The 17,864-nt window shown below is 50.2% G+C and overlaps 1 protein-coding gene across 3 annotated transcripts in view; it reads right to left on the reverse strand.

Annotated features, from left to right (window-relative positions):
* Positions 1 to 16,412, reverse strand: part of SPMAP2L (sperm microtubule associated protein 2 like) — a 38,432-nt gene extending 22,020 nt beyond the window's left edge. Inside the window, exon 1 of one of the 3 annotated variants that reach the window (XM_058667273.1) lies at positions 15,841 to 16,412. In XM_058667273.1, coding sequence (XP_058523256.1) covers positions 15,841 to 16,207 — 367 coding nt within the window. In that variant the 5' untranslated portion in view covers positions 16,208 to 16,412. The remainder of the gene's footprint in view (positions 1 to 15,840) is intronic. The other 2 variants (XM_058667272.1, XM_058667271.1) reach the window with 2 other exon arrangements.
* Positions 16,413 to 17,864: the final 1,452 nt, after the last annotated feature.

Raw genomic sequence — 17,864 nt, forward strand, 5'->3', positions numbered from 1 at the left:
TTTTATGTGAAAATTTAATAATGCATATAAAGCACTCTGCATAGTACCCAAAATACAGTCAATATGTAATAAGCAGTGGCTATTTTTTTAATTTTTTTTTATTCATTGATTACATTGTATTACATGACACAATTTCATAGGTACTGGGATTCCCCCCCCTTCACCCCAAACCCTTCCCCCATGGTGAATTCCTTCACCATGATGCATAACCACAGCTCAGGTTCCGTTGGGATTCCCTAATTACAGGCTCACACCATACAGAGTCCAGCATCCCACTTGTCCAGTTCAAGTTCCACGGCCTCTTAGGGAGGCCCTCTCAGGTTTGAAGGCAGAGCCAGCAGAGCGTCACCTCGATCAATCAGAAGCTCCAACATATCATCAGCAACAGTCCAGGTATGATGAGGCTGGTGCAGAGTCCACTGATTGACAGTCTATCTTAGAGTTTCCCCTTGTCCAGTTTTCCGCTGGAAGCACATAGCTGAGGTGGTTGATTGATCTACTCCATCTTCCATCTTTTCTTGGTTAATGTTTTTATTCCTCCATTTTGTTCAGGGGAATCCCCAAAGAAACTTTGAGGCATTCCCAGTCCAGGCTCCTACATGTACTACTAGTAAGCACAGTGCCCGCCACAGTCCATCACTCCGATCAGCTGGTGGTTGTAACCCCTGGGTTGGTTCTATTCTGAGCCCCGACCTCCATTGGAACCAGTGAGTATTGCAGCTCTCCCCGGCTCTGCCCATCACACACTCGTCCCTCCCCTAAACCAGTGGGAGGTGTGCTGGTTGGGTGCTACATTCCCTACTGGCACAGGCCATTTCACCTTGGCGTTTTGTGTTTTGTACTGTTTTTTTTTTTTTTATCGCAACCAAACTTGGCCAGGCCCCCACACAGTTTTAGCGCTCGGGCTTGCCAGTGGATGACGTGAACTGACTCAGCCTGGTCTGCCCCAACCCGAGCCAAGTGTATGCCAGTGGGTCACTTTCCAAAGCCTCTTCTGGGTTGGTTACCTCCATGCTTCCTGCGTTTATTTGTAGGGTCAGTGTTCTGTCAGAGGAACTGTTCAGATTCCTCCATCCGACCCCTTCCTGGTGTCAGGCTTCATGCATACCAGCAGGTCCTTCAGCCAGCTCCACTCTTCAATCCATTCTGGTTCCTGCTGTTGAGAGTTTCAGCCCAGCCACGGCTCGTCCATACCCACATACATCTCATATATGGCTCAGTTGGGGTTGAAACCTAGCCGAATCCGTCCCACATCTATCCTGGTCCTCCAGAGCACCAAACTGTGCTGCGGTCTAATCCGGCACGGTGCATCAAGTCCGAATCGATATTTGTGCCAAGGGATTACAACTGTGACCCGACCAGAACTCAGCCCCCTTCCAGTTCCTGCGCCCCTTAGTGGTAAGCTCCACCCAGCCAAGGCCTCCCCCAAGCTCCCCAACCAGGCCTGTTCCCAGCCAGTGTTAAGTATGCCAGAGGTTGCTCTGGGTCAGCCCAGCGTGCCCCATAGACTGTCATGCCTCCTGCATAGACTCCACTGGCCCTTCTAAACCGTCCAATGGGGTCAGAGTTTCCAGGGGATTGGTCCACGCATACCTGACACATTCTAGCCCCGAGTATGGTTCTCGAATGCCATTCAATGTCATAGTCCTGCCTTCTGTGACCCCTCTGCTGATCCCTCATCCTATCAGGTAATGGGGTGTCCTGCTGGACAAGCCCGGAATTTTGCCTTTTGAATGAACTGGTGTTGGCAGTCTGCACTATAAAGTGACTACAAGTTCTTCAGAGGAAGATTAACTGCCATTGAGAATCTTAAGGACTAATACACATTCTCAGAGTACTGTGGGTTCAGCATGGAGCGACTCATGCAGCATATCAAAGAAACCAAATTCCAGAATTTCCTCGTCGGGAGGCCAGCAGGCACAGCCTGGCGCCAAATGGCACACTGGCCACCCGAGAGCCGCTCACCCCATGTACGTACGTATGTGGTGGAAAGCTTGGCTGTGTGAGGCTGGAATCATGGCGGAGGACCCGAGCCCTCGGGCTGCATGGCTGCTCGGGGGTTGAGCCGCTCCAGCAGTGGCTATTATTAGTGCTTTTTAAAAAGATTTATTTATTTTGATTTAAGAGGCAGAGTCACAGAAAGAAGGACAGAAAGAGATTTTCCATATCCTTGTTCAGCTTCCAATTGGCTGCAACAGCTGGAGCCAGGCCAGTCCAAAACCAGGAGCCGAGAGCTTCTCCTGGGCCCCAGAGCAATAGTCTAGCGATTAAATCCTCACCTTGCACATGCCAGGATCCCATACAGATGCCAGTTTGTGCCCTGGCTGCTCCACTTCCCATCCAGCTCCCTGCTTGTGGCCTAGGAAAGCAGTAGAGGATAGCCCAAGTTCTTGGGACCCTGCGCCCACGTGGGAGACTCAGAGGAAGCTCCTGGCCCCTGGCTTTGGATCGGCTCAGCTCTGGTCATTGCAGCTACTTACCTTCTCTCTGTAAATCTGACTTTCCAATAATGAATGAATGAATAAATAAATAAATATGGTTAACTTCTTCCAGGTCTCCCACATTGGTTCAGGGGCCCCAGGACCTGAGTCATCCTCTCTGCCTTTCCAAGCCTTAACAAGGTAACTGTATTGGAAGTGGAACCGCCAAGACATGAACCGGGGCCCATATAGAATGCAGGCGCTTCAAGCTAAAGTTGAGGCTGAGATGCCATGCTGCCAGCCCCAGCTAATAATACTTCTAAAAGTTCAGGAATTAAGAGTGTGCTTTGGCGCAGGTGGTGATGACGCTGGCTACAGGTGCCTGTCTCAGAGTGCCTGGGTTCCACACCTGGCTCAGCTTCCTGTCACTGCTAACCCTGGGAGGCAGGGGTGGTGACTCAAGCAACTGGGTTCCAATCACCCATAAGGGAGACTCTTGGATAAGCTCTTGGTTCCCAGATTGGACAACCCCCTCCACTCCCCACCCCAGTCAGGGTCCATTACAGGCATTTGGAGAGTGAACCAGTGGATGGAAGTCTTTTTTGTCTCTGTCTCTTTAAAGCATTTTTAAAAAATTAAAAATTAGATTCTGCTATATTTTTATGACTTAAAAAATGTTTCACTGTTAGGTTTGAGTAATTGTAAAGGAAGAAATTACTATGAAGTGTTGGAACTGCAAAGACTGAGACTAGAGAAACACAAACCCAATCCTAAGTGTGTGCTCAAATGTACGTTCAACGGTTTCCTTTCTGTTCACACACAGCTTTCGTTCCAAAAGGCTTTGAGGTTGCTACATACATACATCCACTGTAGTAGGATTTACCCAAAAAGTAGCAAAATAGTGAAGGCAGAAGCAAAAGGAAAAGAAAATGGGGGTGGCCCTGTGCCTGAGCAGTCCACTGGGGAGAGCTGACCCGAGCTGCTCCTGGCCCCGTGGTCACTCCTCATCCATGCTGTCAGCCACAAGAACCCGTGTGAGCTGAAAATACTAGAGAGAAAATTCCAGAAATCGGCGTTTTCAATAACTATTACAATGAGTTGTTCCACTTATTCTGTTTTATTCATCGTTAGCCATCTCTTCCTGCATCCAACATATAATACAATGTTATCACAGGCCCGATTAGGAAAAGCCACGATCTATACAATCCAACCGAGCGTCTTGGAACGCATATCTCGCCAAAGGGGGTGAGGGTGGATACTCAACTATTTCTGCGGAGTGGAGTAAGGGTACAGGGCCCTCCATCATCATCACCATCCTCTTTCCGTTTTAGCCTCCCCTACGTTACCATAGGCCAACGCGGGAACGACAGACACAGGCTGGCAGGGTTGTTAGGGTTTGGCTGGCTGCGGGGACAGCTCTGGGCTCCTCTTTTCCCTGCAGTGTTCACGCCACAGGTGCGGGGCCCCCTGGTCAGCTGGCTCCCACCTCGAGGATTTCCATCTCGATGTCGCACGGGTGCAGGTTGCGGTGCAGGCTTCCGTGGCGAAGGCTTGGATTGCCGGCGGGGCCGTGCGCAGGTGCAGGAGGCCCAGGCGCACGCAGGTGCCTTGCAGTACCCACGGGCTTCCGGCGGCGGTTGAGGTCCTGGGCACCAGACTGCTCCATTATCCCAAAGTGAAGATCCCTAGCAGAACGCGGCCTGGGGGCGCCTGAGGCGCCCGGCTGCATCAAACATCAAAACCTTAAACAAGTGCGGGCACGTAGGCAATGCCCCCAACCAGCACAGCTATGGATCGCCAGAAGAGGCCCCTGTGCTTCCAAAGATGATCCCACCTGGCATTAATTGGGGCACCCACCTGCTGGGGCTGGCAGACCCTAGGGTGGCTGAAATCTACTACTACACATCCCCTTTTTAAAATCATTTTGTGATACAGTTCCATAGGCCTTGGAATTTCCCGTACTCCCCCTCAAGTCTCCTCTCCCCCACTGAGTTCCCCTATATTATAGTTCTTCATAAACAGTCCTATGACCATCATTGCGGGTATGGACAATGGCAGAGAGTCCAGCATCCTGTTGTTAAGATATAGTTAACAGTTTCATTGGGAGTCCATCTTTGATCTGGAAGTAGAGATGCCTACTGCATTGTATTCTTGTTTCTGGATATGATAGTCTCCATCACAGTTACCATACACCCCCTTAAATGAAAATCCACAATACAAAATGAACAACAGGAAGAAAAATAGAAATGTATAATGCCATGAGGTTCTCAGGAGGTTTTGATAATTCAACAGTCCTGTACTGCTGGCGATCCCACCACTCCAATCGAGCATGATGAAATCTCTCCAGAATCCACTGGCTGCTATGGTCCACCTTTGAGTTTCCAGCTGCCCAGATATTCTCTGCCAACACTTGGTTGGAGTAATTGATCAATTTGTTCTGTCCTCCATCCTCTGCTGTTGTACCAGGTGTCCTGTTTAGACTCCAATGTATGTCATATCCTCCATGTGCCCCTGGACATGCTATCCACTGCTCTGTCTGAGCCTCTGAGGAGGTCCAGCTCTGACACATCCACTCCCACAGTCAGCCCATGGAACCTGCAATTCTCTCCATGGTTAGGGTTCTGAGTCCAGCGGTTTAGTTGGTAGGGAATCGCCAAAAAAACTTCATCTGAGGTGATCCCAGACCTGATTATTGTGTGTATTTGCCAATACAGGGGCCGGCAGTTGCAATTGCTGGGTCAGTTCTCCAGCCCTGTCTTTTACACAAACCAATGGATGTTGGAGCCCAGCCCGATCCTGCCTACCACATACTTGGCCTTCAAGTAAACCAGTGACAGCTCCTCGTTAGTATATTGGTTAGTATCCCCGCCTGTCAAGTAAACCAGTGGGAGCCGCAGTCTAGTTGGAGCGACCCACAAAAACCCTCACCAGGTCCCCCCCTGCCCTGGTTCCCATGCTTGCCAGTATGTACAGCAGACTGGTCCAGTCTGTCCCACATTCCATTCAGCTCTCATACATGTTGATGGGTATTGAAGCCCAGTTCGTCCCAGCCAGTCCATCCAGTCCACACTAGTGCCAGTGGGTGCCACTCTGTCTAAGCCATACCTCTACAAACAACCCTCCCCCTAACCAGCAAAGAGGGGGGAGGTATAGAAGAGACCTTGGGGGTCAAGCAGGTCCTCCCATCCCCAGGATGCTGGCTTCTTGATAAACCCATGTTGTGGGCTGAGCTGATTAGTCCTGGCTAGCCTGGGCAGAAACAGGAACTGGGCTTGTGGCTAAAAACACCTAGACTAATTGGACTCATCTGCATCCAATATCCTGGCTAAATTACAACTTGTAGGGGGGGAAGAGTATATAAGGAGAGGTGAAGGAGCAATGAAGGGAGACTTGGCAGAGACTTCTACCACCACTGGTCTCCTGTGGGTGCTTCATCCTCTGACCCGCTCCCTGTCCACCTTACTGGCTCTGCTGGTTGGAGCAAAGCCGGGTCTTGCACCAGCTCTCATCTCTGACAGTTTGGCCGTGCAGCAGCAGGCAGCCTGGGCCTGATGTTAACCGGTATCAGCCTCACTTGAACCCCTTCGTGCACCCACGGCTCCTCACAAGTCAGACAGCCAAACACTGGGGCCTTCTCGGAGTGTGATGCAGGAGGGAGTGCACCCGCCACCTGGTTTGTTCTAAACTCTGCCAGGCTCCTAGTCTGCACCTGTGGCTTACTAGAAACCAGGAAACCAAGGAACACATTAAATGCATCACAAAGCATGCATCAGGGCCAGAGAATGAAGTATTTTAGTAACATTTTCCAGCAAACAGATGGTACTCCAAAAAGGCAGAGAAGAGAACCAGACGTGGTAGCCTAGCGGCTGAAGTCCTCACCTTGTACACGCTGAGATCCCTTATGGCGCCAGTTCTAGTCCTGGTGGCTCCACTTCCCATCCAGCTCCCTGCTTGTGGCCTGTGAAAGCAGCAGATGGCCCAAAGCCTTGGGATCCTGCACCCGTATGGGAGACCCGAAAGAGGCCCCAGGCTCCTGGCTTTGGATCAGTGCAGCTCTGACCATTGCGGTCATTCTCTGTCCCTCCTCCTCTCTGTATATCTGACTTTTCAATAAAAATGAATAAATCTTAGAAGGGCTGCTGAAGACCAAGAGAGTGAAGCCATGACTGTCAAACACAACATGTGGCTGGTGTGCAAACTGAAGCAAGTCCACCACGGTCAAAATGCACTTGGAGACAGGCCTAGATATTTAGTGAGAATTAGAAAAGAATTGTAAATGCTATTTGGTGTAAGAATGACATAATTATGGTTTTTTTAGATTCCTAGAAATTAAAGATGTATACAGAAGCATGGCGGGGTGAAATTACATGACACCTGGTATTTTCTGTTTTGTTTTCTTAAAAAGATTTATTTTCATTGGAAAAGCAGACCTACAGAGGAGGAGAGACAGAGATTTTCCATCCACTGGTTCATTCCTTAAATGGTCACGACAGTCAGAGCTGAACTGGTCTGGAGTCAGGAGCCCAGAACCTCTTCTCAGTCTCCCACATCAGTGCAAGGGTCCAAGCAGTTCGGCCACCTTCTGCCATTTTCCCACAGCATTAGCAAGGAGCTCGCCTGGAAGTGGGGCAGCCAAGACGACTCACCTGGCACTCTGATGTGATGCCGTTGGCGCAAGCAGAGACCTAACCATGTACACCAGAGTGTTGGCCCCTCCTGGTATTTTTCTTTCTTTCTTTCTTTTTTAAAGATTTTTTTTTATTATTGGAAAGCCAGATACACAGAGAAGAGGAGAGACAGAGAGGAGGATCTTCCCTATGATGGTTCACTCCCCAAGCGGCCGCAATGGCTGGTGCTGTGCCAACCTAAAATCAGGAGCCAGGAGCTTCTTCCAGGTCTCCCAAGAGGGTGCAGGGTCCCAAAGCTTTGGGCCATCCTTGACTGCTATCCCAGGCCACAAGCAGGGAGCTGGATGGAAAGCAGGGCTGCCGTGATTAGAACTGGCAACCATATGGGATCGCGGACGTGCAAGGTGAAGGCTTTAACCACTACGCTGTTGCACCGGGCCCTCCATCTGGTATTTTTCTCAAAACCAGCAGATCCTATAGGACACCCCAGAGATGTGAGGCAAGCAGAAGGGGGATGCTTAGATGAAACAAGAGGGTAGCAGTAAGTAGTGGTTAAAGTAGGCTTATGCTATACTGGGGTTTCTTATAGCAGTCTCTGTTTCGTGTGTGATTCAAATTTGTCATAATCAAAGCATTTTAAAGGTTAGCAGCTCCCATAACTTAGAAATAAAAACGATATGCCCTGACTAGGTATGTGAGGTTACTCAGAAAAGTGACTCACCGATGTCAAATACACACGTGGACACATGCAACCAAACTGTGTCCCATGAACTGACATCAGAGACAACTATTTCTAAGTCATACTGTTTATGTTAATGCTATATTTTAACTGTATATGTATAACTCCATCCTTTGTGGCCAACCTTCCTGCAACACAACCCTGGTCACTCTCAGGTCCCTCCAAGCTCCTGGCTCCCTCTCCAGTGGGGAGCTGCAGCAGCATTCCTCCTGCCTCTCGGACCCCACACTACCTGCGAGCCTTCGCCTCCACCAGCAGCTCTTGCACTGCTACCCATCACTGCACTGCTTTAGAGTACTCAGTCTCAGATCCCTCATCTGCGAATCAGGGACAAGGATCCCTGGCGAGGTTGTAGTAGAGAGACGGAGAGTCTGTCACGCAGAGGTCTTGCTCACACTGGCCTGAGTGTATACATCGCATTCACTGTCTATACGATACTTAGCATCTATACTATACTTACTATACTGAGCATATTATATTTGTACATCATCTATTCATGTCTATGTGATTGTTTCCTGTGGCTGGTCAACGGCTGAGGAAGGGCTAGGGTAAGTACTGATGTTTTGTTCCCTTACTCTAACAGGATTATCAGGGACAAGGATACTTTAAAACGTTCCTGAGGGAAGAGTAGGGGAGCACGGAAAGGTGCAATAGCTCAACTGGCTAATCCTGCACCCTCAAGTGCTGGCCTCACATCTGGGCAACGGTGCACACTGTCGTGGGGTGTGATAGAGCTCACGCGGGACCCAAGTGTAGGAGTTAGCAGCAGTCTTTATTTCCCACGCTTGGTGATAGCAGCTCCCGCCACATTCCAGGAGCTCCTGCTCAGAGCGGCAAAAGTCAGGGGTTTTCAAGTTCTCATCCTCCAATCAGGTTGAGAGTCATGCAGTACAAACGAGGTTCAAGCAGGAAGGGAGTTACCAGAGCCCAAAGTTACAGCTAACTAACCTACAGGAGGCAGGAGGGGCCAGGTGCGCGCAGCATCCCAAGTAATTCCCACACTCAGTTGTGAATGATGCGGGAGCAGGAGCGGGGTACACTTTTGTGCCTTCAATTAACTTGAATGGTGGGAGAGAGTGTAGGAAGGGCGGGGTGTGGAAACCTGCCCACTGTCATGGTGTCAATGGTGGTGCCCAATTACAATATCCTGGCTTCTCCATGTCCCACCCACCTCCCTGCTTGTGGCTCGGGAAAGCAGCAGGGGATGCCTCAATGCTTTGGGACCCTGCACACACGTGGGAGACCCATAAGAAGCTCCTGGCTCCTGGCTTTGGATTGGCTCAGCTTCAGCCGTGAGGTGGTGGCCACTTGAGGAGTGAACCACTGGACAGAAGATCTGTCTTTCCTTTTCTCTGTAAATGCCTTTTCCATAGCCTCTCTTCTATTTTAGGAGCACTGGTCATGGCCACTTAACAAAGAAGTGACTGTGGTGGACGGTGCTCCAGTGTGCTGTCTTGCATGTGCTGTGGTTGTCCCATTGTCATATGGATGGCCACACAACTGGTGCTTCATATAGTCAGCTCTATGCCTTCCACTGGAGGCTTTGGGGAGTTGAACCAGTCAATGAAAAAACAGACTCTCCTTGCTACTGTGTGTATGTGTGTGTGTGTACACCGCATGTGCCTACCTGCCACATAATAAAAGTGGGCTGAGGCCTGAACAATTGGATTTAGCCATAAGATGATCCTGGCAAAACAAAGGGCACCTCAAGTAAAGGAACCTAGAAAATGCAGATTCTGAAGCTGGTCCAAGTTCAGGGTTCAGCAAGAAGTACCAGGCAGAGTGAGCAGGTGGGCAAGCGGCAGGGGCCGAGGTCGGACAGCCCACTGTGCTCCAGGGACCTTGCAGGACCATCGGAGCGAGTGCAAGCACAAGATGGGACCTGAGTGGGTCCCCAAGATACCCACTGTGGCTGTGGTGGCCACAGGGGCAGGACGGGACACAGGAGGCCACTCAGCGAGCGAATGTAGCAATCCCGGGCAGAGATGCTCACTTGGCAGAGGTGAGACTGTTAGAAATGCTCTGGAGAAAAAACTAATTGCACTGTCATTGACCTCTGCATTTGAGGTAAGGAAAGAGGATTCAGGGAGCAAGAGAAAATACTCTTTAGCTGGAGCTAGTGGATGCAACGCTCTTAAATGGGGAAAATTGAGGGAAGAACAGATTGAGAAAAAAATCACCAAGGTCTGTTGTGAAATGTGTGTATTACACTCATCATATCTGTGACATATCCAAGTGGAGACACTTAGGGGCCGTTACATCTGAGGAGACTTCAAAAAAAGCTCATGGAAAATAGAATTACAGGATACGTTTATTTTGGTGCAAAAAACTTTTGAGATCCAGGCACATAAGGGGTCTTCTAAAAATTCATGTAACGTGTATTCTCAGGAAAACCACCGTGCAGGCAGCAGGTTCTTCCAGCTGAATGCTCTGGTGAATTACCTCAGCATTCCTGACACTGGCCTCAAACAGCCACTTCCCACAATGTTCATTCTGGCTGTTCTGTTATGGGGTGCAGCCAGTGAGAGCCAGCACCCACTGACAGTGGGCAAATGGAATGTGGCTGTGTCCCCCAACCTCTGTCCTGAAGGTGGGTCCTAGCAGCAATGGAATAATAATTCCATCCTTAGCCATTTCCTTCCTCCCCTCACCCCACCACAGTTACGTATTTGCTCCTGCCCACCTGTGACTCACCTATTATCTGAGAGGGGATGGTATTGCATTGTTGTGTAACTACGACCCTCACAAGCCCCTTTAAAAGACCTGAGAAGCAGGGGTTCACTCTCTTTCTGATCAGGTGCTTCTGTTGCTCTGGCACCTTGACTCTTGGCTGACCCAGGACAGGTAATCCCCTGAGCATGGTCCCTGTGTACTGCTTAGATGGGAAAATGGATATAGCAATGTTATTTCTGGGTTGTGTACTATTAGGAGTTCCAGGAGAGGTGAGACCAGCAGTGATGGAATGTGGGCAGAGAAGCCAGGGAAAGGTGAATGTCTGCAGCTTCGGAAGTGCGTCCAGGTTATTCATTGCATGTCTCTTAGGATAACTTCTATTGTTGGGGAAGATGGGACATAGGTCTTCAGCTTAACCACTTGTTCCTCTTGGGGTTATGTTTGGTTGGATTATGGTTGGATTGTGTCTGGTTGGATTATGATTGATTGCCAGATAGACTTGTGATTTGCTATTTCTAGTGAGCCCTGTTATCACCAAGATTGGTCAATAAAGACTCCTTAGACACATGTCTGGTGTGTTCTCACTCGCACCCCATAACAGTTCAAGCCCTGTAGGGAGTGAATCAGCGGATGGAAAATGTCTCTTTTCTCTCTGCCTTTCTGCCTCTCAAATAAATATTTCTTTTTTAAAAAAAAATCATGCTTGGGGACTGTTGCTGTGACACAGTGGGTAATAAAGCACCAGCTATGGCTCTGGCATCCCATATGGGTGCCAGTTTGGGTCCTGGTTGCTCGACTTGTTCACGAGCCTGGGAAAGCAGCAGAGGATGGCCCAAATCTTTGGGCCCTTCACCCACATGGGAGACCTGGAAGAAGCTAATGATCCCCAGCTTCGGAACAGATCAGCTCCGACCACTGTGACCATTTCGGGGAATGATCCAATGGATAGAAGGTCTCCCTCATTCTCCTTCTTTATAACTGTCTTTCAAATACATCCTTTTAAAAAATAATGCTTGGATTTCAAAATATTTTTGCAACAAAACAGACTGACATTTCAATTCTATTTTTTCCCCCACAAACTTTTTGAACAAAAAAGTTTATTTCTATTTGTTTCCCCACAAACCTCTGAATGTCAGATTTAGGAGACAGGAAGTAGACCAGCAATATAACATTCAGAAGGCAGCAGCATGGAAATGCTACTTTCAGCCGTGGGCATGGAGGTGACCACTTAGGAGAGAAGACTCGGGATAGAACAAGGGAGGCTCTGAGTCCTGGATGCTCCACTTCCAATCCAGCTGCCTGCTAGTGGCTTTGGAAAGTAATAGAAAATGGCCCAAGTCCTTGTGTCCCTATAACCCACATGGAAGACCTGGAAGAAGTTCCTGGCTCCTAGCTTAACACTGGCCCACTTCGATGTATACTAGCTGTGTAATGGAGACTGTCATATCTAGTAACATGTCATTTAACTTCATGGCATTGTAAATTTCTTCTTTCTATTGTTGATTTTGAATCATGACTTTTCATTTAAGGAGATGTACAGTAGCTGTGAAATGGAGACTAACATCCAGATGTGAGGATGTAGTGTGGTATGCATTTCTACTTCCAGACAAAGATGGACTTACAATGAAACTGTTTACTATATCTTGACAATAGGATTCTGGACTCTCTGCCATTGTCTATGCCCGTAAGGATGGACATATGACTAAGTATGAAGAACTATATGTTAGTAATGATATAGAAGAACTAGGAGGGGAGGGAACTGGGGAGGGGATAAGGGAATATGAAACTGTATTACAAAATAATAACAATAATAATAAAATGTATTAAAAAAAAACCACTGGCCCACTTCTAGCTGTTATGGTCATTTGGGGAATGAACCAGCAGATGGAAGAGCTCTCTTTCTGTTCTCTCTCTTTCTGCCTTTCAAATAATAAGATAAATATTTACATATTAGGGGAGGGCTAGTGGCTAAAGTCCTCGCCTTGCATGCCCGGGATCCTGGCTGCTCCATTTCCCTTCCAGCTCCCTGCTTGTAGCCTGGAAAAGCAGTCAAGAACAGCCTTGGGACCCTGCACCTACACGGAAGACCTGGAAGAAATTCCTGGCTCCTGGTTCCTGGCTACTTGGGAAGTGAACCAGCAGATGGAAGATCTTCTTCTCTGTCTCCCCTTCATTCTGTAAATACGACTTTTCAATAAAAATAAATGTTTAAAAATTGTTTAAATTTTAAATACATATAGTAATATATGTATATATCAATATTATATACATTTTAATATAATATGTATACATATTATATTACATACAATTAATATACATATTAATATTATATATATATATATATATATATGAGAAAATGGATAGCTAGTGTTAGGAGCCACAGCTGAGAATCAAACCCAATTACTTTGATGCTGGATGCAGGCACCTTAATGGCTAAGCCAAACACCTTCCTTGACCATTTCTTCATATCTAAACCTCATCACCTTTGTAAGCCACTATCATCTCTGGCCTGGTTACTGCAATAGCTTGCTTTTAGATATTTATTTATTTGAAAGGCTGAGTTATGGAGAGAGAGAAACAGGGAAAGAAAGAGAGATCTTCCACTCACTGGTTCACTTGACCAGGGACAGGACAGTCTGAAGGCAGAAGCCAGGAAGTCATTCCGGGTCTTCCACGTAAGTCAGGGATCCAAGTACTTTCTTAGACACATTAGCAGAGAGCTGACTGGAAGCAGAGCAGCCAGGAAGTCAGTGTTACAGGCACCAGCCTCAACGTCTGTGCTCATAATACCGGCCCCTCCTGATGAGCGCTTCGCTCCACTCTGTCCTTCACCTGACTCATTGTGAGTACTGTGGCTGCAAGATATTGAAGCGAAGATGTTACACAGATTTGGGCTATAAAACTTGTAGTATAGAGGAGAGTCTGGGAAGTTACCAGCATGGAAAAGAAGTCATGTAATTGATGACATCACAGAGAATACGGAGAGTTCTAGAAGCATCCCTGAGGCCTAAGACATCAAGCATCTCAATCTAAAGATTGTCGAGAAGGATCCAACAAAAGAAACTGAGTCAGGAAGGACAAGGGAGGTATCCCTGGCATCAGGTGAAAAGACTTCTGAGAGTACATGTCACATGCTCAAGATGAGGACGCAGCATGGCAGAGGGCACTGTGATATCAAGAAAGCAACTGGAGCTAAGACCAAGTTTAATTTCAGTGGTTCTCAAGAGAAAGGGAAAAGGAGATATATAGATAATACATTCCAGACAACAATTTTGAGAACTATTTTCTCTCTAAAAAAGAGCATAGAAATAGGAGCAGTAGCTGGAGGGGCATCATGGGAACTAAGGCAAAGGTGTTTTAAGATGGGAAGAGTTGCGCACGTGTCCGTGGAGGTCTGGGAAGGCAATGCTGCAGGAGGGACAGACTACTCTTAGGGGTGCAGAGCTTTAAGAAGTCAGGTGGGATGGAATATGATGTACACAGTGACGGAACAGCCTTTAATGGGAGCAGGGTGGTTCACCATTAAACCCCATGCTAGAATGACAGATGACTTTGTCTAAGTCCCTGTGTGCTGGCCAGTAGGGTAAAGCCATCAGCTAAGAGTGAGGAAGGAAGGACTGCAGGAAGTCTGAAGACCTTAGACAACACTGAGCACGACACAGGGGACAGGCAGAAGATGAACTGCCTGGGGAACAGGCATGATTGACAAGCACCACTGAGAGCTCACTAGAAGCCCAAGATCTTGCATTTCAACACCAGTCAGTACAGTTGCCTGGCCTTCTCATATCATTATGTAAGCGTCACTAACCAGCCAAGAGGAGCAAGGGATAAGAGAGCAGGAGTGCTGGGGTCCTGTGCAACAGCAGTGATTCCACAGGAGGGCTGTGGGACACAGGGGAAGGGCAAACAGGACAAACGGCAGCCACACATGGAGAACAGGAGCAGGGTCGATGGATTACGGGTCCACTAGAAGGTGACACTTTGCTAAAGGGAGGACAGTGGAGGAGAGAGCTGGAAACATAAAACAGATCAGGGGGTTTGCAATACTCTGGTACGCGTATAGCAGCTGACAAGGTGCCTAAGATAAGGTTGAGGTGGACAGGTCACACAAGATGGAGAAGCCACGTGGACCAGCCATGGGTCACTTCCATAACCCTCTATGATGTGGGTGCTGGGCAAGAGCTGAGGAGCAAACTAGGAGCGAGTAGGGAATGAGAGGGGAGGAGTCTGATTCAACATAGTCAACTCTTCTGGCAAGTTCCGCAGTGAAAGAACAGAAGCAAGGTGGTGATGGTGGGGAAGGAGGAGTCTGAAGAGTGCACGTGTCCCTGGGACTGGCTCTCCAGCAAGTGAGAAACTGATGCCATTGGAGGGAGAAGTAAAGGAGACATCTCGGAGAACATTCGACCTCAAACGGACAAACTGAACAAAGCCAGTCGGTGGCTCAGCGCAGTTCTGGGTAGCAACAGTCAACTGCTGGCTCTGCAGAGTTGGGGTACTGCTGGGCTGTGCCAGCGTCGGGTTTTGTCAGGAGTTATACAGAGGAAAGATGTGGATGCAACGGCCATGGCAGGCCCCAGAATGGAGGCTGGCTAAGGAGGGGTCAGAGAGAACACGTGACCAAGGCCAGCCGAGGGACTGCAGGGCCAGCAGGGACCAAGTGCTGTTTGCCAGCAGGTCATCCGGGAGGGGTCTCCTTACGCAAATGAGATCACAGCTCCGGGCGTTCACGCCCAAGTGCTGTTACCTTGTGAATGTAGCAGGTACTGAGCACTTAGTACCTCAACTCTCTACACCTGGTCAGTGCTGTGTCCTGCGGAACCACGTGCCAGCCGCTGACCCTCACACACCCTCTTTTCCAGGAGCCTGCCAGCTGGCTGAGGGAGAACCCCACGGGCTACTGTAGGGGTAAAGCAGTTACTACGCAGGGGCGAGCAGGAGCCAGGGCACAAGGAACAGCCAGGGGTCAGCAGGCACGCTCCAGAGACTTCTCAGGAGCAGGGTCGCCACTTCCCCAGGCCATCTTGGCAGTCACACAGAGCAGGGGTAAGTGACGGGGAGTCTGGGGTCGGCACTGGGGTATAAGCGTTAAAGCCAGGGGTCCTGCACGCCCGTTCGCGTCCCGGCTGCCCCACTTCCGATGCGGCTCCCTGCTAGTGGTCTGCGTGTTTGGGGTCCTTGCCACCCACGTGGGAGATGCAGGATGCAGCTCCAGACTCCTGGCTTCCGGCCTGGCACCAACCCTGCCCATCGGGGCCGACGGGAGACCTCCCTCGCCTCTCCCTCTCAAATCTTTCAAATAATAATAATAATAATAATAATAATAAATCTAGAAAAAAAGAATGCGCAGTCGAAGGCCGGGCTCCGGCTCTGCACCTACCGCTCACGGGGGGCAGCCGGGGCGAGGCTCTGCGGATCAGAGAGGGCGACACCAGCACGGAGCACGGCCACAGGACTTTGGCCTGGCGGGCTTCTCGGCAGGCGCGGGGCGCCGGGGGCTCGCGGCGCTGGTGGGGCGCGTGCTGGGGCTCGCAGGGCTCGGCGGATCTGCGGGACCCGTAGGGAACGGGAGGCTCCGGGGGCTCGTCAGGCTCCTCGGGCTCCTGCTCCTCAGGTTCCTCGGGCTCGTCTGGCTCCTCGGGCTCCTCACGTCTCTCGCCGCCCTCAGCCGGCCGGAGCTCGCTGTCGTGCTCGTGGAGCAGCCGGAGCATCAGCGGCTCCTGGAAGGCTTCGAAACTGTTGGTCATCTCTGACGCGTCCCGCCCCGTCGCCCGCGCGGGTGAACCTGTCAACGCCACGAGGGCCACGAAGGCTCCGCGGCGCGCCGACTCCCGGGTTGGCTGCCCCGAGCCAGGCTCCCAACGCCGTCTGCGCGCTAGAACGCTGGTGGCGGGCTGCCAGCGCCCGCCCCTGGCGGCACCTCACACGCCGCCCCGCCCAGGCCCCACCCCCAGGCCCCGGCCCCGCCCCAAACAGCCTGGCTCTGTCCGCCTTCTCGCGCCGCAGACCCTTCCCTGGTCACGCCCCAGCCCCGCCCCCAGGTCCGCGGCCACGCCCCCAAACAGCCAGGCCCTGTCCTCGCCTTCTCGCTCCACAGACCCTTCCCTAGCCACGCCCCGTCCTCTCCAGACCACGCCCCTAGGCTCGCGCTTATCCATCTACCAGACCCCGCCCACCCTGCAAGTCACGCCCCAATCACGCCCCTGATTGTCCTAGGCTCCGCCCAACGCCCTGCCTGGATGCCCAGGGGACTCACACAGGTGTCCTGGGGTTCCTGTGAACCCTAGGCGCTGGTGGACAATGGGATGGGGATGGGGAAACTGTGGGGCACAGCATGTCAGCCGAAGCTTCACTCACACGGAGACACTATCCCATTAGTGGACACACTATCCATTGAAGGAAGTCATATTTATAAATCTTGTTAATTAACTCATGTGCTTTACATACATGTATTAACATGTGTCTTAGATTCAGTATACCTCCATTTTAGCCACTTTTTTTTAGCCCTTTTCTATCATTATTATTTTGTACTTTTTTTTTCAAGATTTGAAAGGCAGAATTAGGAGACAGAGAGGGCTTCCATCCACAGATTAATTCCCCAGCAACCGCCAGGGCTGGGCCAGACCAAAGCTGGAGCCAGCATCTCCATCTAGACCAGCCATATGGGTGCAACAGCATCTTCTGCTGCTTTCCCACACACCTTAGCAGGGAGCTGGACTGGAAGTGGGGCAGCCTGGACTTGAACTCGTGCTCCTATGGGCTGCCAGAGTCCCAGCAGCTGCTCAAGCTACCGCATCACAACATGGGCCCCTAAATAAGGGTGTTGAAAATGAATTCCTGCAGCAGTCAGGCCAGGTTGGCGCTCTGTCTGCTCCCTGGAGGAAAAACTGCAGCAGCACTCGCTGCCAAAACACGAGAGGGAATAGAAAATCAAAATGCAAGGGGAAAAACACAGCAACGAAGAACAGAAGCGACTGGCCATGTTGCAACTTCGGTGTCACCGTCAACAGGCCCCTTGGGACATGAGTGTGCTGGCCTTCAGAAACCTGCGAGAGAGACAGACCGTGGGCTCCAGGTGGACGGCTGGATGTGATCTGCAACCAGCGCCCTCCATGCTGTCACAGGCCTCACTTGCAGCCAGCGACTCAAACCCTGGCTTTCTGACGCCCCCCAATCACAGTGGGACTCCACCTCCACAGGCCAGCAGAATTAGACTGACGTAGGGACACTGGAGGGGCTGCTGTGGCAGGGTGCTGTCAATGTGCTCCTGCAGGCTGGAGGTACACACACCACGTATCAGCACCCAGCACACGTGTGACTTCACATATGTAACATTCCACCCTGTGTGTTAAGTGCAAACACAGAGAGGGATTGGCCATTGTCACCATCTTTGGTTTTTACTAT

The sequence above is a fragment of the Ochotona princeps genome, chromosome 7 (genome assembly GCF_030435755.1).
Source record: "Ochotona princeps isolate mOchPri1 chromosome 7, mOchPri1.hap1, whole genome shotgun sequence".
NCBI classification, from domain to species: Eukaryota; Metazoa; Chordata; class Mammalia; order Lagomorpha; family Ochotonidae; genus Ochotona; species Ochotona princeps.